This window comes from Scyliorhinus canicula, chromosome 12 (assembly GCF_902713615.1).
Source record: "Scyliorhinus canicula chromosome 12, sScyCan1.1, whole genome shotgun sequence".
NCBI classification, from domain to species: Eukaryota; Metazoa; Chordata; class Chondrichthyes; order Carcharhiniformes; family Scyliorhinidae; genus Scyliorhinus; species Scyliorhinus canicula.
In genome coordinates this window covers 59185687-59208162 of record NC_052157.1, presented here as the reverse complement: position 1 = coordinate 59208162, position 22476 = coordinate 59185687, and the positions used below count along the sequence as shown (strand labels likewise).

The 22476-nt window shown below is 54.2% G+C and overlaps 1 protein-coding gene across 2 annotated transcripts in view; it reads left to right on the top strand.

Moving 5' to 3' along the window:
• The first annotated feature begins 618 nt into the window (after positions 1 to 618).
• LOC119974717 (sialic acid-binding Ig-like lectin 10) overlaps positions 619 to 22476 on the top strand; it is a 38394-nt gene continuing 16536 nt past the window's right edge. For both annotated transcript variants that reach the window (XM_038813868.1, XM_038813867.1), the window contains exons 1-2: positions 619 to 685; positions 21586 to 21951. In XM_038813868.1, coding sequence (XP_038669796.1) covers positions 646 to 685; positions 21586 to 21951 — 406 coding nt within the window. In that variant the 5' untranslated portion in view covers positions 619 to 645. The remainder of the gene's footprint in view (positions 686 to 21585; positions 21952 to 22476) is intronic.

Below are 22476 nucleotides of genomic sequence, written 5' to 3'. Positions count from 1 at the left end.
GGAGCTGTGAAGCATTTATGCTAACCACTATGCTACTGTGCTGGCCACAATTGGGTTACGGGCATAGGGTGGAGGTGTGGGCTTGGGTGGGGTGCTCTTTCCAGGGACTGGTGCAGACTCAATGGGCCGGGTGGCCTCTTTCTGCACTGTACATTCTCTGATTGTATGATTCCCACATTTCAATGGTGGCAAGACTTAAACAAGTTCTCTACTGTCTGCAGAGTGCTGAGGTGGGGAAAGGCGCTATAGAAATCCAGGTCCTTTATTGTTTTACTGTCTTCAAGTCTTGTAACTCTCCTCTGAGTAGCTCTCATCCAACATAGAATCTAATTAGTCTGTGAAGACAATGTCCAGAAACAGTTCTGGGCTGGAATTCTCCACCTGTTGGGATTCTGTTTTGCTGCTCGCTGGGCACCCCACCCACAGGATTCCTTGCAGTGAGGGGAGGCTTCAATGCCATTGACAGGCGGGAAGACAGAATCCCACCACCTGCGAACGGCACCCACTGAGAAACTCGTGGCCCAGGTCCAGAGAATCCAGCCCCTGATCTGTCGCAAGCAGTCAGGCAAGAGTTGAGATCTCATTAACTCCTTTCTCTTCCAGAACTTGAGAGTGAGAAGCTGATGAAATATCTGGGAGTGGACAATGATCGGGAAATCTTACTTCCTCCTGTCACTTCTCCAAGGTAATATCCTTGACAGCTCAGAGAGATTCATGGTTAATAGTGTTTACCTTTAAAACCAGTTTACTTAGTCAAAAGTTTTATCCAGGTACCCTTATTTGCAAGATGAACAAAGGACAAGACAGGTTCACAGTTTAATGCAATTTTATTCACAATTCTATTACTCAGGAAAATATGACTCACAGCTGATCTTTGGGTGTTACCCGCACAGAGTGAAGGAGGCTGGCAGGCTACCATCACTCGATGCTGATATCTTCTCTGGGTTCGAAACCCAGGGTACTGTCTTCTTGCGATGGTTGGGCCTGAGGGGCTCCCAGGTTATCACTGAAGATCTGTTCTATGTTCCTTTCTTTATACTGGTGAGCTAGGATTGAGTCACCAGTATATGCCCACCACTGGCCATTGTCCCAGCCAGACTCCAACCTGTTAAGGGGAAGACAGGATATGCCTGTTTATCCATGGTAGATCAATCAAGACATATTGTCCTCTGAAACTCCCTTTGTCTGACCAGCCATCAGCTCATTATGGAGTCTGATGGCTTCTTTTGTTTGTTCTTTGTCCTGCTGCAAAGTTGATCACCTAGATCTGGAGGTTTGTTACATATGCATAGACTTGGAGTGGGTAATCACAAAGTCCATATTGCAATTACAGGTTTATGCCTTGACTTGATGCTTTTGCAGCCAGTATAGATTCCATCCAGGGTTTCATGAGGCAGTTTCTATTCCAGGCCTATGTGTATCTTCTCAGCCAGTCTTTGTAAAAGATCGTGGGCGGGATTCTCTGTCTTCGGGATCCCCCGTTTCTCCGGCAGCGCACTCATGCCTACGGATCTCCTGACGGTGTGGCCGTGCTCACAATGGGAAACCCTATTGGCCGGCTGCCGGGACGGAGGAACCTGCTACTGGCGGGGGAGCAATGCACCAGAAAATTGGTGCGGTGGGACGGAGAATCCCACCCCATTTTTGTTGAGCTCTGATTGGGAACCAATTCAGCAGTGACCCAGTAGACAAACTCATACCAAGTCCCTTTGACCCATCAACCCTGTGCTCACTGATGTACACTGACTTTCTGTGTGTGAACACCTCAAAATTAAAATTCAGACCCTCATGTTAAAAGCTCTGTACTGTCTTTGTAACTTCCTCCAGACCCCCACAACCTCCCTATGGTTGTAACCTCCTCCAGCCTCTACAACCCTCCCTACAGCTGTGACCTTCTCCTGCCCCTATAACCCTCCTTCACTCTGTAACATCCTCCAACCCCCACAGCCCTCCCTATCTCTAGAACCTCCTGCAGCCCTGATAACCCTCGTTATCTCTGTAACCTCCTCCAGACCCTCCAAACCTCCCTATCACTGTAACCTCCTTCAGCCCCTATAACCCTCCCTATATGTGACCTCCTCCAGCCCTTACAACCCCTGCTATCTCTGTGACCTCCTAATCTTGGGCTGACAAGTGGCAAGTTACATTTGCATCACACAAATGCCAGGCAATTGCCATCTCTTACAAGAGAGGATCTAACTATGGCCCTTGACATTCAATGGCATTACCATCTCTCACCATTGAATGTCAAGGGCCATAGTTAGATCCTCTCTTGTAAGAGATGGCAATTGCCTGGCATTTGTGTGATGCAAATGTAACTTGCCACTTGTCAGCCAAAGATTAGGAGATACCATTGAATCTCTCACAATCAACATCCTGAGGGTTACCATTGATCAGAAACTGAATTAGACGAGCCACATGAATACTGTGGTCACCAGGGCAGGTCAAAGGCTAGGAATCCTACAAGCAACTCATCTCCTGACCCCCCCAAAGCCTGTCCACCATCTACAAGGCACAAGTCAGGAGTGCGATGGAATACTCTCCACTTGCCTGGATGAGTGCACCTCCAACGACACTCAAGAAGGTCGACACCATCCAAGACAAAGCAGCCCCAAGTGATTGCTCCTCCTTCCACAAACATTCACTCCCTCCATCACCGACAAACAATAGCAGCCTTGTCTACCATCTACAAGATGCACTGCAGTAACTCACCAAGGTTCCTTAGGCAGCACCTTCCAACCCAAAAACACTACCATCTCGAAGGACAAGGGCAGCAGATACCTGGGAACCCCACCACCTGGAGGTTCCCCTCCAAGTCACTCACCACCCTGACTTGGGAATATATCGGCATTCCTTCACTGTCGCTGGGGAAAATTCCTGGAACTCCCTCCTGAACACTACGGTGGGTGTACCTACACCTCAAGGACTGCAGCGGTTCAAGAAGGCAACTAACCACCATCTCCTGAAGGGCAACTAGGGATGGGCAATAAATGCTGGCCTAACTAGCAAAACCCACATCCTGTAAAATAATTTTTAAAAAGAGCTCCTAGAACCTTTCCTATCTCTGTAACTTCAGAGAGCCCCAACAACCCTCCCATTCTCTGCAACCTCCTCGAGCACCTAGAATTGTCCTTATATTTCTAACCTCCTCCAATCCCTTTCTCTGTTAACTCTTCAAGCCCCCAGCAATCTTTAAACTCCACCCGAACTGACAACCACTCCTATCTCCGTAACCTCGAAATGTAGTTACATTGTATACCATGTGTTGCCCTATTATATATTTTCTTTTATTCCCTTTTCTTCCCATGTACTTAATGATCTGTTGAGCTGCTCGCAGAAAAATACTTTTCACTGTACCTCGGTACACGTGACAATAAACAAATCCAATCCAATCCAATCTTCCAGCTCCAACAACCCTCCCTATATTTCTAACCTCCTCCAGACCTGACAGCCCTCCCTATCTCTGTGACCTAGCACAGTGGGTTAGCACTGTGGCTTCACAGGGATCCGGGTTCGATTCCTGTTTTGGTTCACTGCCTGCGCGGAGTCTGCACATTCTCCCAAAGTCTGCGTGAGTTTCCTCCGGGTGCTCCGGTTTCCTCCCAAAAGTCCCAGAAGACGTGCTTGTTGTGTGAATTGGATGTTCTGAATTCTCCCTCATTGTATCGGAACAGTCATCGGATTGTGGCGACTAAGGGATTTTCACAGTAACTTCATTGCAGTGTTAATGTAAGACAACTTGTGACACTAATAAATATTATTATTATTACCTCCTCCAGACCCTACAACACTCCCTATCTCTGTAATTTCTTCCAATCCCCACAACCCTCCCTATCCCTGCAACATCTTCCAATCCCTACAACCCTGCCTATCTCTGCAAAATCTTCCAACCCCTACAACACTCCCTATCTCTGTAAGCGCCTCCAGCCCTACAACCCAGATCTCTGCGATCTGCCAATTCCGGCCTCTTGAGCATCGCCCGAGTCCCATCCCTCCACCGTTGGCACAGCTGCCTTGGGGCCCTGAGCTCTGGAAATCCCCCTGCTAAACCTCAGGCATGGACAAGTGGTTGGAACTGTGGGATCTCTGATATACTCACTTCAGTGAGAAGTTGTCTGAACCACAACAGAGGAGAAGTTGGAATAGGCGAGGGGTTGAACCCTCCCACTTTCTGCTTCGGTACGTGCAGGAAGAAAACAGCTCACTGAATCATAAAGGTAAGCCCAACCATTCAGTGCGTAAAGGTGTTAGCTTGGCAGAGTTTCCCTGTTTGTCTCTCAAATGTTCTGCAATCAAAAGTCATTCAGTGTTTGGCCGTAACTGTCCGATCCCACCCAACATCAATGGACCATTGACTGGGCCATCGAAACCCCCGTGGCGGATCCCTTTATGCCGGGGCTGGACAATCCCAGCCTCAGAGTGAAGCAGTGGGGAAGGTGGCCATTCGACCTCTCGCTCATATGTCGGACCTGTAAAAAAAATTCCCCAATTTGTCCCAGTTCCTCGCTGCTCTTTACTCTGTATACCCCCCCCCCCCCCCCCGCAAATGTTTCCGCCACAATGATTTGGTTGACTGAGTGAAAATGATTCTCATCTCCCCCTCTCTTGGAGTCTAATCATCGATGATCTGCTAGAATGCCACATTCTCCCCACTCTCTGGGTGAAGTGGTGCCCCTTGAATGTCCCAGTGGCCGCCTTGTATTGATGGCTCATAGTTCTGGGCCTGGATTCTCAACACCCTGACGGCAAAATCGCATTCGGCGACGGGGCGAAAAATCCGGTTCCGTGCACGAAATCGGGACCAGCGTCAGTTCCGCTATTCTCCGCCCCCAAAAATTGGAGTACACCGTGCCGGGTATCCGCCGCCTCAGGCCATTGCCTGAGGCCCGCCCTGCTATTTTCCATCCCCGACCGGCTGAACTCCCCACGGCCTGGACCACTTATGGTCCCACCGTCCGGGATCCTTGCATTGTGGCTGCGGACTCAGTCCGGGGCCGCCACAATCGGGGAAGGGCTGTGCTTCATTCGGGACTGGGGGCTATGTGTGAGGGTGGTCCGGGTTGGGCGAGCGGCCGATGCGGGGCACTATCTCGGTGGTCCAGGTCCACGGGCTGAGTCCGCCATGGAGCAAGGCACGGCCGCTGGAGGCCGCCGCCGTGCACATTAAAAAATAAAAAAAAAAAAAATTTAGAGTACCCAATTCATTTTTTCCAATTAAGGGGCAATTTAGCATGGCCAATCTACCTACCCTGCACATCTTTTGGGTTGTGGGGGCGAGACCCACGCAGACACGGGGAGAATGTGCAAACTCCACATGGACAGTGACCCAGAGCCGGGATTGAACCTGGGACCTCGGCGCCGTGAGGCTGCAGGGCTAACCCATTGTGCCACCGTGCTGCCCCGCCGCCATGCACATGTGCGGCGTCTGACCCGGAAGTGCAGGGGGCCGTATCGGCAGCTGGAGCTGAGAGCTCCACGACAGCAGCGTGCTAGCCCCCTGCAAGATGGTGAATCTGTGGTCTTTTGAAATCAGTTTTCCTGGTGTAAAAGACCAGTTTGCACGATGGCATGGAGACATAGTCCCAGAAACGGAGACTCCAGCCCCGGTCTCCGCGGATCAGGCCTTGCGAGGACTTGATCAGCTCACGCCCCACCTTAGCCTTCTTTTCACCAGAAAATGGGGATCTAACCTCTCAATCCTTTTCTGATAATGTTTACTCCCACATTTCTGATATTATCCTTGCAAATCGTCTCCAGTGGCTCGATATCCATGGTGACCAGAACTACACACAGAAATCTAAGCATCAGGTTCAAGACAATTGGATATAAGTTCCCTGAATATGTTTCAGTTCTGCTTCCCCTCCAGAAATGATCCACAGTACTTGGATTGCTGGTTTAATCACCATGCTAAATTAACTGTGGAACTGCATGCAGTACTCTAAATGTGGTCTAATCCAGGTTCAAGACAGGTTTAATATAACTTCCCCACTTTTCAATTCGATCCCTGTGGAATTCTCATCTAGTGTTGGCCGTTCTTTTCTTTTGGTTTGCTTACCTGTGGCTGCTGTTAGATTCCCTTCCTCTGCTACCCACCTAGGCTGCAATCCTCCCAGTAACACGTGGCTTCCCACATTGGGCAGAATTCTCCATTTGGGAGGCTCAGGGCGGGATTCTCCATGCCGGGATTCCTCGGATGCATTCCTAATGGTATGGAGAATTGGTCTATTTAGCATCTATTTAGCGGGCTCGCTGCCCTGTTCTCTGGCCTTCCTGGTTTCTCCGGTCCACACGGCCGGGAATCACGCGTGCGTGGATCATTTGTGGTCTCTCCCAGAGTGCTCTGTCGTTGTAGACCTCGCGGATGGCCAAGGAGGCAACCATTGCCCCCTTGGCCCACCGCGAGGTCCACCATACCAGGACCATGCTTGTAGAGACCATCCAAGCAGATCCGAGGCCCCTCCCCAACATGCACTGCCTGCCCACGCTTCCTCTACCAGACCCCCCACTCCACAGCAGGGACCCCTGAATTAAGGTGACCCCCCACGTGGACCACTATAATAGGGAGACCCCCCACAGGGTCTCTTTTAATAAGCGATCACCAAAAAGGACCCCTGGGATAGGAAGACCCCTCATACACACCCCTCCCCACAGAGCCCCCCCCCCCCCCCCCCAGAAAAGAGACCTCCGTTTGGAAGCTCGTGAGAAGTCCAGACAGGGACAGTGAGAAGAGTTACAGCTGTAACACTTACCTCATAACTCCATATGTCTATTCATGAAAGGGGAGCAGCTGTGACCTGCATCTGGTTCCCACTGATCCATTAGCTGCAAGCCATTCATAGCTTTGTCGTAGTGGTCTCTGATTGAAAACTTCTACAAACCATCTGCAGGTTTCATCCATTCATCTCTCATCACTGTTCACTGGCTATAGTGAAACTCCAATTTTGTAAATATTGACCACATCAAAGAGAGGTAAGTGCATGCTAAGCACTAAGTACATTCCAATCACTCACGCATGTGAATTCACTGCAGTTACCACTCTTTGATGGGAGGGAGACCTCTGTATGGGGCCTGTGGTAGTCTATCTGTCACAGGGGTACCTCTGGGGGTCCTCCTATTACAGCGGTCCCTGAGGGGTCCTCTATTACAGGGATCCTGTGGAGGTCTCCCTATTAAGGGGTCCCTGGGGGAGGGTCAGGTTGGGTCGCCCCTTGGGGTGGTGGGGGGCATCCAGGTAATCTGGGTGTGGGGGCTGCTGTGCAGTTCCGGGGGGTGGGAGGGGTGATGTCGGTCGGGGTGGATTTGCAATGCGGGGGGAGGTGGTCAGCTGTGGGACAGCGCTATCGGGCCGCCCACTCAAGATTGCGGCTGATAGTGGGAATCCCTGGGAATCCATTGTACTCCATGCGCACTTCTACAGGGGCTACAGTGGACCTTGCCCTTGGGTGGGCTGTAGGCTGCAGGTTGGGGGGTGTGGGTTGGTGAGGTGGAGGGTGATCACGGTTTTGCCTTTGTATGTCCGACCTCCTCTCTCTCCCTCATTGGCCCCAGTGCCTGTTTCCCGATTTTTAAAACCACAAGTGAAACTCGCCATCGGTAATTCCCACTGGCGGAAGCAGAGCATCGCGGAGGCCCGGAGAATACCGAGTCAGTCCCGCTAATGATATACCAATGGCGTTTACTGTACTGTGGAGTAGAACGCATTGACGCCACTGTCGAGGCACTGCAGATGTGTTGCACATGGCATGCTAGCATGCCCCTGGTGCCCGCCACGATTTTGATGTCACAACCGTTTCTCTGCCCAGCCATGTTTTGCAATTCCGACCTTGGCCGAGGAGAGTCCTGCCCATTGTCTCCCAAACCGAGAATCCAGCCCTACGTTTTGACACTGGGACTGAATTTCCTGTGGTTCACTGTCCCTTTGGGGGAGCTGTTTGGTAAGCGAGTCAGGACATGCAAATGGGTCAGCACTCTGCCAGGGTGCCCAGGTGGCACTGCCAGGGTCGGGCCCTGGGAGTTTTGCCCATGGGAGGGGTGGGTTCCCAGGTGTTTCGGGAAGGTTGGGGGTGGTGGAGTGGGGGGGGGGGGGGGGGGGGGGGGGGGGAGTGCATTCAGAAAGCAAGAGGGGCCGAGGATGCCAATCAAAATGGCACCCCAATCTGTGAACAGCTGTTCATACTGGTGTGATCAGCTTGTCGGCAGGAACTTTCTCCAAGTGCGACCTTGGCACGGAGAGGCTGCCTGAGGCCTAAGTACCGTTAAATAGCGGGGTGATTCTTGGTGCTGCAGCCGCCGAGGATACAAAGCCAAACACTCGCCAAGCGGACATAGGTTAAAGTTCACAGAATCATGGCCATGATTTTCACTTATTATCATAAAAAAATTCTGTTATTAAACAAATACTTTCAATTATTATCTTCTTTTTGTTTTTTTTAATGGGATCCCCACTCACAGATGCTCACCCACTGTCACCCTCACCCATTCACACCCACTCACACCGATACTCACCCTCACCCACTCTCACCCTCGCCCTCACCCACACCCACGCTCACCCACTCACCCCCATTCTCACCCTCACCCACTCTTACTCTCACCCACTCACACCATCACCCACTCACACCCTCACCCACTCACACCCTCACTCACTCTCACCATCACCCACTCTCACCATCACCCACTCTCACCATCACCCACTCTCACCATCACCCACTCTCACCCTCATCCACTCTCACCCTCATCCACTCTCACCCTCATCCACTCTCACCCTCATCCACTCTCACCCTCACCACTCTCACACACTCCCTCCCTCACCCACAGTTAGATTCCCCGGAGCCGGAGTCAATCCCGCCCCCGCCGTGTCCTGAATTCTCCACCACCAGAGATTCAGCACGGGTGGGAATCACGCCACGCTGGTCGGCGGGCCCCCCGCGGCGATTCTCCGGCCTGCGATGGGCAAAGTCCCGCCGCTGACAAGCCTCTCGCGCCGGCGGGAATCAAAACACCTACCTGACCGGCGGGATTGCCGGCGCGGGCGGGCGCCATGGTCCTGTGGGAGGCATGGGGCGATCTGGCCCTGGGGGGGTGCCCCCACGGTGGCCTGGCCTGCGGTCGGGGCCCACCAATCGGCGGGCGGGCCTGTGCCATGGGGGCACTCTTTTTCTTCCGCCTTCGCCATGGTCTTCACCATGGCGGAGGCGGAAGAGAGCCCCTCCCCTGCGCATGCGCCGGAATGTCGTCAGCTGCCGCTGACGCTCCAGCGCATGCCCGGACTTACGCCGGCTGGCGAAGTCCTTTCGGCCCCGGCTGGCGTGGCGCCAAAGGCCGTTCACACCAGCCGGCGGAGCGGGAACCACTCCGGCGCGGGCCTAGCCCCTCAATGTGAGGGCTTGGCCCCTAAAGGAGACTTCCGCCCCTTTGGGGCAGCCCAATGCCGGAGTGGTTCACGCCACTCCAACACTCCGGGAGCCCCCGCCCCACCGGGTAGGGAAGAATCCCGGCCAAGGTCTCAGTCCGGTTGAATGAATATACAAGCAATGTTTATTTCTTGAAGAACTAATTTTAGTACATTCACACAAAATTAAATCGAAAGACTTTTCCAGCGTGCCTTGAAATGTGCTTGAGACACCAATGACTGAAAGCGAAAGCTTCAAGATAAAAGTAACTCCAGATTTACAAATTAAAAGTATTTTCAATAAAAGGCCTTTAAAGTATTTTTTACCAATGCTTCAAGGATTCTCCGACAGCTAAAATTCCTCCCTCTAATCAGTCAAACAGATCACATTCTTAAGGGAATCTTTATCTGGGTTTAGCTCGTTACTTACTTTCATTGGTTCGAGTTCTCAGTTGAGACCCCCTTGATTCGTTCAGGAAAGTGTCAGTCACTTTACAGCCGATTGGTTAATAAGACATTAATCAATTACTCCAAATTAATTATCTCTCCCACGACTCTTGTCCCACGTTCAAACTCCCGACGTCACGTCTGGGCTCACTTAGTTACTCTTTCAGTAAGAGTACTTGCAGTACATTATTCGTAACATTGGAGACAGTCATGGACAGTGTTCCAAAGATTAGCCACTTTTCTAACTTACTCATATTTCTACAAATTCAATCATTTTCAAGAATCATTTTATTTTCCGGTATATTTTAGCTAATATTTTAAAGGACCCCCCTCTGTAATTGTTGAATCCAACACTCACTCTCACCCTCACCCACTCTCAATCTCACCGACCCTCACCCTCACCCACTCACCCGTTCACCCACTCACCCGCTCACCCACTCACCCGCTCACCCACTCACCCGCTCTCGCCCTCACCCGCTCTCGCCCTCACCCGCCCTCGCCCTCACCCGCCCTCGCCCTCACCCGCCCTCGCCCTCACCCGCCCTCGCCCTCACCCGCCCTCGCCCTCACCCGCCCTCACCCTCAGCCGCCCTCACCCTCACCCACCCTCACCCTCACCCACCCTCACCCTCACCCACCCTCACCCTCACCCACCCTCACCCTCACCCACCCTCACTCACCCACCCTCCCACTCACCCACCCTCCCACTCACCCACCCTCCCACTCACCCACCCTCCCACTCACCCACCCTCCCACTCACCCACCCTCCCACTCACCCACCCTCCCACTCACCCACCCTCCCACTCACCCACCCTCCCACTCACCCACCCTCCCACTCACCCACTCTCCCACTCACCCACTCTCCCACTCACCCCACTCTCCCACTCACCCACTCTCCCACTCACCCACTCTCCCACTCACCCACTCTCCCACTCACCCACTCTCCCACTCACCCACTCTCCCACTCACCCACTCTCCCCACTCACCCACTCTCCCACTCACCCACTCTCCCACTCACCCACTCTCCCACTCACCCACTCTCCCACTCACCCACTCTCCCACTCACCCACTCTCGCACTCACCCACTCTCGCACTCACCCACTCTCGCACTCACCCACTCTCGCACTCACCCACTCTCGCACTCACCCACTCTCGCACTCACCCCCTCTCGCACTCACCCACTCTCGCACTCACCCACTCTCGCACTCACCCACTCTCGCACTCACCCACTCTCGCACTCACCCACTCTCGCACTCACCCACTCTCGCACTCACCCACTCTCGCACTCACCCACTCTCGCACTCACCCACTCTCGCACTCACCCACTCTCGCACTCACCCACTCTCGCACTCACCCACTCTCGCACTCACCCACTCTCGCACTCACCCACTCTCGCACTCACCCACTCTCGCACTCACCCACTCTCGCACTCACCACTCTCGCACTCACCCACTCTCGCACTCACCCACTCTCGCACTCACCCACTCTCGCACTCACCCACTCTCGCACTCACCCACTCTCGCACTCACCCACTCTCGCACTCACCCACTCTCGCACTCACCCACTCTCGCACTCACCCACTCTCGCACTCACCCACTCTCGCACTCACCCACTCTCGCACTCACCCACTCTCGCACTCACCCACTCTCGCACTCACCCACTCTCGCACTCACCCACTCTCGCACTCACCCACTCTCGCACTCACCCACTCTCGCACTCACCCACTCTCGCACTCACCCACTCTCGCACTCACCCACTCTCGCACTCACCCACTCTCGCACTCACCCACTCTCGCACTCACCCACTCTCGCACTCACCCACTCTCGCACTCACCCACTCTCGCACTCACCCACTCTCGCACTCACCCACTCTCGCACTCACCCACTCTCGCACTCACCCACTCTCGCACTCACCCACTCTCGCACTCACCCACTCTCGCACTCACCCACTCTCGCACTCACCCACTCTCGCACTCACCCACTCTCGCACTCACCCACTCTCGCACTCACCCACTCTCGCACTCACCCACTCTCGCACTCACCCACTCTCGCACTCACCCACTCTCGCACTCACCCACTCTCGCACTCACCCACTCTCGCACTCACCCACTCTCGCACTCACCCACTCTCGCACTCACCCACTCTCGCACTCACCCACTCTCGCACTCACCCACTCTCGCACTCACCCACTCTCGCACTCACCCACTCTCGCACTCACCCACTCTCGCACTCACCCACTCTCGCACTCACCCACTCTCGCACTCACCCACTCTCGCACTCACCCACTCTCGCACTCACCCACTCTCGCACTCACCCACTCTCGCACTCACCCACTCTCGCACTCACCCACTCTCGCACTCACCCACTCTCGCACTCACCCACTCTCGCACTCACCCACTCTCGCACTCACCCACTCTCGCACTCACCCACTCTCGCACTCACCCACTCTCGCACTCACCCACTCTCGCACTCACCCACTCTCGCACTCACCCACTCTCGCACTCACCCACTCTCGCACTCACCCACTCTCGCACTCACCCACTCTCGCACTCACCCACTCTCGCACTCACCCACTCTCGCACTCACCCACTCTCGCACTCACCCACCTCTCGCACTCACCCACTCTCGCACTCACCCACTCTCGCACTCACCCACTCTCGCACTCACCCACTCTCGCACTCACCCACTCTCGCACTCACCCACTCTCGTCCGCACTCACCCACTCTCGCACTCACCCACTCTCGCACTCACCCACTCTCGCACTCACCCACTCTCGCACTCACCCACTCTCGCACTCACCCACTCTCGCACTCACCCACTCTCGCACTCACCCACTCTCGCACTCACCCACTCTCGCACTCACCCACTCTCGCACTCACCCTCGCACTCACCCACTCTCGCACTCACCCACTCTCGCACTCACCCACTCTCGCACTCACCACTCTCGCACTCACCCACTCTCGCATCACCCACTCTCGCACTCACCCACCTCGCACTCACCCACTCTCGCACTCACCCACTCTCGCACCACCACTCTCGCACTCACCCACTCTCGCACTCACCCACTCTCGCACTCACCCACTCTCGCACTCACCCACTCTCGCACTCACCCACTCTCGCACTCACCCACTCTCGCACTCACCCACTCTCGCATCACCCACTCTCGCACTCACCCACTCTCGCACTCACCCACTCTCGCACTCACCCACTCTCGCACTCCCCACTCTCGCACTCACCCACCTCGCACTCACCCACTCTCGCACTCACCCACTCTCGCACTCACCCACTCTCGCACTCACCCACTCTCGCACTCACCCACTCTCGCACTCACCCACTCTCGCACTCACCCACTCTCGCACTCACCCACTCTCGCACTCACCCACTCTCGCACTCACCCCTCTCGCACTCACCCACTCTCGCACTCACCCACTCTCGCACTCACCCACTCTCGCACTCACCCACTCTCGCACTCACCCACTCTCGCACTCACCCCTCTCGCACTCACCCACTCTCCCACTCACCCACCTCGCACTCACCCACTCTCGCACTCACACTCTCGCACTCACCACTCCCTCGCTCTCACCCACTCTCGCACTCACCCACTCTCGCACTCACCCACTCTCGCACTCACCCCTCTCGCACTCACCCACTCTCGCACTCACCCACTCTCGCACTCACCCCCTCGCACTCACCCACTCTCGCACTCACCCTCTCGCACTCACCCACTCTCGCACTCACCCACTCTCGCACTCACCCACTCTCGCACTCACCCACTCTCTCACTCACCCACTCTCGCACTCACCCACTCTCGCCTCACCCACTCGCTCTCACTCACCCACTCTCGCACTCACCCACTCTCGCACTCACCCACTCTCGACTCACCCACTCTCGCACTCACCCACTCTGCACTCACCCACTCTCGCACTCACCCACTCTCGCACTCACCCACTCTCGCACTCACCCACTCTCGCACTCACCCACTCTCGCACTCACCCACTCTCGCACTCACCCACTCTCGCACCACCCACTCTCGCACTCACCCACTCTCGCACTCACCCACTCTCGCACTCACCCACTCTCGCACTCACCCACTCTCGCACTCACCCACTCTCGCACTCACCCACTCTCGCACTCACCCACTCTCGCACTCACCCACTCTCGCACTCACCCACTCTCGCACTCACCCACCTCGCACTCACCCACTCTCGCACTCACCACTCTCGCACTCACCCCCTCTCCTCACCCACTCTCGCACTCACCCACTCTCGCACTCACCCACTCTCGCACTCACCCACTCCGCACTCACCCACTCTCGCACTCACCCCACTCTCGCACTCACCCACTCTCGCACTCACCCACTCTCGCACTCACACCACTCTCGCACTCACCCCTCTCTCACTCCCCCCCTCTCGCACTCACCCACTCTCGCACTCACCCCACTCTCGCACTCACCCCTCTCGCACTCACCCACTCTCGCACTCACCCACTCTCGCACTCACCCACTCTCGCACTCACCCACTCTCGCACTCACCCACTCTCGCACTCACCCACTCTCGCACTCCCCACTCCTCGCACTCACCCACTCTCGCACTCACCACATCTCGCCACTCACCCACTCTCGCACTCACCCACTCTCGCACTCACCCACTCTCGCACATCACCCACTCTCGCACTCACCCCACTCTCGCACTCAACCCACTCTCGCACTCAAACCACTCGGCTCGCACTCACCCACTCTCGCACTCACCCACTCTCGCACTCACCCACTCCGCACTCACCCACTCTCGCACTCACCCACTCTCCGCACTCACCCACTCTCGCACGCCAACGCCCTCTCGACTCACCCCACTCTCGCACTCACCCACTTCTCGCACTCACCCCACTCTCGCACTCACCCACTCTCGCACTCACCCACTCTCGCACTCACCCACTCTCGCACTCACCCATCTCAGCACTCACCCACTCTCGCACTCACCCACTCTCGCACTCACCCACTCTCGCACTCACCCACTCTCGCACTCACCCACTCTCGCACTCACCCACTCTCGCACTCACCCACTCTCGCACTCACCCACTCTCGCACTCACCCACTCTCGCACTCACGCACTCTCGCACTCACCCCCTCTCGCACTCACCCACTCTCGCACTCACCCACTCTCGCACTCACCCACTCTCGCACTCACCCACTCTCGCACTCACCCACTCTCGCACTCACCCACTCTCGCTCACCCACTCTCACACTCACCCACTCTCGCACTCACCCACTCTCGCACACACCCACTCTCGCACACACCCACTCTCGCACACACACCACTCTCGCACACACCCACTCTCGCACACACCCACCTCCGCACACACGCACTCTCGCACACACCCACTCTCGCACACAACCCACCTCTCGCACTCACCCCACTTCTCAGCACTCACCCACTCTCGCACTCACCCACTCTCGCACTCACCCACTCTCGCACTCACCCACTCTCGCACTCACCACTCTCTCACTCACCCCCTCTCGCACTCAACCACTCTCGCACTCACCCACTCTCGCACTCACCCACTCTCGCACTCACCCACTCTCGCACTCACCCACTCTCGCACTCACCCACTCTCGCACTCACCCACTCTCGCACTCACCCACTCTCGCACTCACCCACTCTCGCACTCACCCACTCTCGCCACTCACCCACTCTCGCACTCACCCACTCTCGCACTCACCCACTCTCGCACTCACCCACTCTCGCACTCACCCACTCTCGCACTCACCCACTCTCGCACTCACCCACTCTCGCACTCACCCACTCCGCACTCCCACTCTGCACTCACCCACTCTCCCACTCACCCACTCTCGCACCTCACCCACTCTCGCACTCACCCACTCTCGCACTCACCACTCTCGCACTCACCCACTCTCGCACTCACCCACTCTCGCACTCACCCACTCTCGCACTCACCCCACTCTCGCACTCACCCACTCTCGCACTCACCCACTCTCGCACTCACCCACTCTCGCACTCACCCACTCTCGCACTCACCCACTCTCGCACTCACCCACTCTCGCACTCACCCACTCTCGCACTCACCCACTCTCGCACTCACCCACTCTCGCACTCACCCACTCTCCCACTCACCCACTCTCGCACTCACCCACTCTCGCACTCACCCACTCTCGCACTCACCCACTCTCGCGCACTCACCCACTCTCGCACTCACCCACTCTCGCACTCACCCACTCGCACTCACCCACTCTCGCACTCACCCACTCTCACTCACACCACCCTCTCCACTCACCCACTCTCACACTCTCACCCACTCTCACACTCACCACTCTCACACTCACCCACTCTCACACTCACCCACTCTCACACTCACCCACTCTCACACTCACCCACTCTCACACTCACCCACTCTCACACTCACCCACTCTCACACTCACCCACTCTCACACTCACCCACTCTCACACTCACCCACTCTCACACTCACCCACTCTCACACTCACCCACTCTCACACTCTCACACTCACCCACTCTCACACTCACCCACTCTCACACTCACCCACTCTCACACTCACCCACTCTCACACTCACCCACTCTCACACTCACCCACTCTCACACTCACCCACTCTCACACTCACCCACTCTCACACTCACCCACTCTCACACTCACCCACTCTCACACTCACCCACTCTCACACTCACCCACTCTCACACTCACCCACTCTCACACTCACCCACTCTCACACTCACCCACTCTCACACTCACCCACTCTCACACTCACCCACTCTCACACTCACCCACTCTCGCACTCACCTGCCCTCACCCTCACCCACTCTTACTCTCACACTCCTTTGCCTACAACCACTCTCATCCTCACCCATTCTTTATTTTTGCAAGTATTTTTAATCAAAATGTTTTCAACAATTATACAATAGAAAACAACCCCACAAAACCCCTCAGTCAACCCCCCCCCCCACCCCAGCAGAAACCAACCCCCGAAAATGCATGACAGGCTTACCCCAACTATTATAGTACCCATCACTTGCCCCCTTCTGAACAAACTTCACCTTTTCCAGGGTCAGAAACTCCAGCAGGTGCCCCCGTCACGCCAAGGCACAGGGTGGAGAAGCTGACCTCCACCCCGACAGGACCCGCCTACGGGCAATCAGCGAGGCAAAGGCTGAAACATCTGCCCCGCACCTGCCTGCAGCTCTGGCCATTCCGACATCCCGAAAGTGGCTTCTAGGAGACCGGGCTCCAACTCCACGTGTAATCCCCGGAAAAAGTACCGAACACCGTCCTCCAAAACCTTTCCAGCTTCGGGCAGGACCAAAACATATGTACATGGTTCACAGCGCCCCTCCCACATCGCTCACAGACATCCTCCACTCCCTCGAACAGCCGGCTCATCCTAGACTTTGTAAGGTGTGCCCTGTACAAGATCTTCAGCTGTATCAGCCCCAACCTCACGCACAAAGCATTTACTCTCTGCAGCACCTCACACCACAATCCCTCCTCCAACACCGTCCCAACTCCTCCTCCCACCTCACCATAACCCCTCCTTTGGCACCCTGTCCTTCTCCAAGATCCTCCCACAAATTGCCGAGACAACCCCCCTCTCTAAACACCGCACTGACAGCACTGCCTCCAACACCGAGGAGGCAGGCACTATCGGGAAGGTCTGAAAGACCATCCTCCCAAATCTTTCATTTCCTAATTCCCCCTCTCTTCCCATCCCCGGAACCTTACATCCATCCCTCCGGCCTGAATCCATGATTCTCGCTAATCGACATTCCCCTCCATCCGAGCTCCCAACCTAAAATGCTGTCTAAACTGCCACCAGACCGTCAACGTGGCCACCGCCGCCAGACTCACTGAATATCTTCCTGGGGTCTTCGGGAGCGACGCTGTTGTCAGTGCCTGCAACCCTGACCCCTTGCAAGAGCCCACCTCCATCCTCACCCACAATGCACCACCCTCCCACCTCCAGCACCAAACCGTCTCTGCATTTCCCGATCAATAATAATACAACAAATTTTGGAGGCCTGCCGTCCCTGTGAAGTATCACCTTCCTAATCCAAGCCACCTTTCCCATCCAAACAAATGAGGTGATCAGCCAATCCACCTCCTAAAAAAGGTCTTGGGCAAAAAAACCCAGTGGGCATTGAAACAAGAACAGCAATCCCCGCAAAACATTCACCTTTACTGCCTGCACCCGGCCCGCTAACGACAGAGGGGGATTGTCTTAGCTCAGTAAATCAGCCTTCACTCTCCCCACCAAGCTTGTGAAGTTAAACCTCCAAAGCCCTGCCCAATCCTGCACCTCTAGGTACCCAAAGTGAGATGCCGCCAGACGAAATGGCAGCCCCCCAACCCCACCCCCCCCCAACCCCTCCCACCCCAGCTCCCACTCCTGGAGGGGAGATCACAGAGTACTCACTTTTCCCTGAATTCAATTTGTTCCCTGAAAACATTCCCAATCTCTGGAGCATTCCCATTTGCTCCCCATAAAGAGCTCGGCTCCGAATTATACAGCAACGAATCATCTGCATATAAGGACACCGTAAGCGGGAATCTCCGTTGGCAGGATCTCGCCCTCCTCCCGCCCCCACTATCCCCTTCCACAACCCCAAGCCCCCCCCCCACTCCCCCACAACCCCAAGCCCCCCCCACCGCCCCCACAACCCCTTCCACAACCCCAAGCTCCTCAGTGAAATAGCCAAGGGATCTATAGCCAGTGCAAACAGAAGGGGGGACATGAGGCATCCCTGCCTGGTACCCGGGTGTAATGCAAAATAACCCGAGTTCATACCATTTGTGCACATGCTTGCCATCAGCTCCATATACCACAGCTGCACACATGCCACAAACTTCGGCCCAATCCCAAATTTCTCCAATACGAACATCAAATAAACCCACTCCACCCGATGGATTACTTTCTGCGCTACTGCCACCTCCATCTCCCTTCCCTCTGCCGGGAAAAGCACCATATTCAACAGCCTCCTCACATTCAAGGACAACTATTCCCTTTACGAACCCTGTCTGGTCATCCCCAATCACCTTTGCAAGGCACCTGTCCAAACATAACCCCAGCACCTTTGGCAGTATCTTGGCATCTACATTAAACAGAGACATGGGCCTGTACGAGCTGCACTCCTCCAGATCCGTGTCCTTCTTTAGCAACAGCGAGACGGAAGCCTGATGCATTGTTTCCCACCATCAACGGCGCCAGCCTATCCTTAAATCTTTTATGAAGCTCGACCGGAAACCCATTGGGCCTTCCCTCCGTGCATCCCCCCAGTCGCCACCTTTCCTCCTCCTCCCCATTGGCTCCTCCAACCCTCCCTTTCCGCCTCTTGATTTCTTCGCCGGTCCCCCTACCCCCTTCACGTTCCACGTCATAATTCTGACTGGTGGACTTCCCGCCCCTCTTACCTGCCATCATCATAACCCTTGACCCTGCCCATCCAGCCAGTCCCGCCCCATCCTTTTGTTACCTTCATACCCCTCCCCCCATCCATTCCAGAATCCCTCATCCACTTTCTCTTGCAAACACCTCACCCAGTCTCATTCTCCTCCCCTCACCATTCACACCTCCCAGGTCCATCAAAATCTGCTCGAACAGGCCCCAACGACTGCGGCCCCTCCCCCAACACACTCCCATTCCCAACCAAACTTTGTTGGCTAGTGCGGTGACCCCTGCCAGAGCCGTCCCTCCTCCCCTCCCCTTCCTCAGTAATCCGGCCCCACATAGCCCAACAACACCCTTTTATCAAAGAACAATACTAAACCGCACCCATGGGCAAAAAAAAAGCAAAGCCAAAGACCCCAAACACATGTAAACAAATGTAAACCAACCCCCCATTCAAGAAACAGAGCAACAAAACCCCAATCAAATATTAAACCCTCTATTAGAAAAACAATTCCAATCCCCACCAACCAAGTTCAAATCCGAACTCTCATCTCAGTCCCAGTCCTTCAGCCTTAATGAACGCCTCCACCATCTCAAAATAAAAATCCTTTGAGTTTTGCTCTCAACTTCGCAGGCTAGGCCACTCCAAATCTCATACCGATGCCATACAATGCTGCCTTCACCCGTCCAAAGGCCATTCGCCTTCGCGCCAGCTCTGCCATCAGGTCTTGGTATATTTGTAAACCAACATTTTCTCACTTCACCTGTCATCTCTGCTTCACCCAGGTCAAGACCTTCTCCTTCACATGGAATGCATAAAGCAGACTCTAACCGCCCATGGTGGCTTATTCGTTTTAGGCTTCAGCCTGAGCAACTGATGCGCTCTGTCCAACTCATAGCGGGAGACATCGTCCCCCTCCCCCATCAACTCCGCAAACATCTCTGCAAAGTACTTGGTCGGCCGCGGGCCCTCCACCTCCTCAGGCAGGCCCACGATTCTCACATTTTGCCTCCTTGACCTGTTCTCTAGGTCCTCCATCTGTGATCTGAGCCCTTTGTTGGCCTCCTCCAGACTCCGCAGCTCCTCACCCATCGAGGTGAACTGGTCGCTATGTTGCATCAATCCCTCCTCCATCCCCTTCAACATCTCTCCTTGCTCCCGCATCTCAACCGACGTATTCATCACTGCCGCCTTTACCGGGACAATTGCCTCCTTCACCCACTCTTTAAGCTATGTCATCATATTCCTCCGAAGCACCTGCATATGTTTGACAAACAGCCTCACAAACTCCACCGACGTCACCTCGCTCAGAGTTTCCACCACGTCGGGAGCGGCCCCACCCAACGACCCAGCCCCGTCATCTTTACTCCTGCAGGACTCACAGCCTTGTTCGATGGCGGTCTTTCGCTCACCCTCTTCTTTCCAACACCCTTTTTCTGGGTCTTCGACATTCCACGTCTTCCTTATAATTTACCACACCAACTCATTCACAGACTACCCCTGAAACAGGGCATAAAAGTTCAATAACCAGAAACTCTAGCAGAAGCCATCTTGGTTACAGGCAAATACCTCCACCTACATGTCACCACCGTGGTGCCTGCTCTTTTATTACATTCCTGTATCATCTTTTATTACACTTCTTTGTGTGTTTTGATATACTACGGAGTGTTATATGTGTCACTCAAACCTTGATTACTGATGAGGTCTTCTGAATCTCAATGAAGAAGACTAGAACTCGTCCAGTAGTAACAATAGGTTTATTGAATAACTATAACAATAATTGTGTGAGTTCTTTACTTTAACATTGATACTAGTGATAAGGTTAACAAGATCTAACTACAGTAACTAAGCGTAACTGCACTAACCATCTGAGCTAATCTGATATTCCAGTCCTGGTCACAGTACCTCCAAAAAAGAGAGAGACCTAATGTGGTTACTTATATACTCCTGTTGGCCAATCCCTCTAGTGATCATCTGGTGCTACTGATTACACATTAACCCCTTATGTACATGCACATACATAGATCACTACACCCCACCGTCAATCACTCTCACCCTCACCCACTCTTACCCTCACCCATCTCTCGGCCCTTCTTGCCTCAGTTCTTCTCTGGACCTGCAGCCGAACTGACTGTGGGAATCTCTACAGGGTTCCTGCGGAATCCCTACAGAGTTCTGTGGAACCCAGTTTGGGAATCCTTTTAGTTAGGATTGAAATAGATTCTGTTGACATTGAGGGCCTGGTGAAAGCTTCTAGTTCAGTCCTAAAGCAACCTCTAAGACTCACGTTAATATCAATGATTAAATGTATTGACTGTGCCCTATTGATATTTGTCTCCCAGTCGGACTGTCACAAGAGTGGAAAGGCCATACTCCAGAAGAGGTGACAGCGCAGGAAGGTTTGTGTGCACAGATTCCATGTCACTACAGTTATCCATCACATTTGGCAAACCAACCCCGACTCGGAATCTGGTATAATAACGAGAAATTGGGCAAATCGTCTGTAGCCTTTCACTCCGAGGATTACAACCACCAGTTACCAAGATTCCGCCATCGGACCTGGCTGTCTGGAGACCTGAAAGACGGAGACTGTTCCCTGATAATAAACAGCTTCACACGGGAAGATGCGGGACCTTATTTCTTCAGAATAGAATTTAACAACCAGGATAAATATAGCTACATTCCTGAAACCTGGCTTCACGTTTCTGGTAAGTGCTGTGTTCTAATTACTCAACAATTCACATCATATACTCAATGGGAAAACACAAACTGTGACGTTTACACATTAACACAAAAGACGTCACAGATAAACCCAGGATATTCCCTGCTGAAATTATTGCAGGAAAACGTGTGGACATAAGCTGCACCTTCAACATAACGTGCATTTGTATTGTAACACAGTGTCTGATTATCAATAACCTGGTGATAGTTTCCAGTTCAGCCCTAAAGCAACCTCTAATACTCACTTTAATATCAATGATTAAATGTATTGACTGTTGTTATGGGAGCGGCATTTCAGAACCCCAAAATGTATCATGGAGTTCAACCAACCTCTCCCTTTAATGTATTGTGCTTTTGAAGCACACGGCTTGGTCTCCAGGTGTGGTATTACAATTATGGACATGTGGGTTTTTAAACACAAAACAATGTTTATTGCATGAATTCAACCTAACCTTTTAAATAAACATTGGATCACTTAACACCCCTTACTTCAAAGATAACCCCGAAAATAA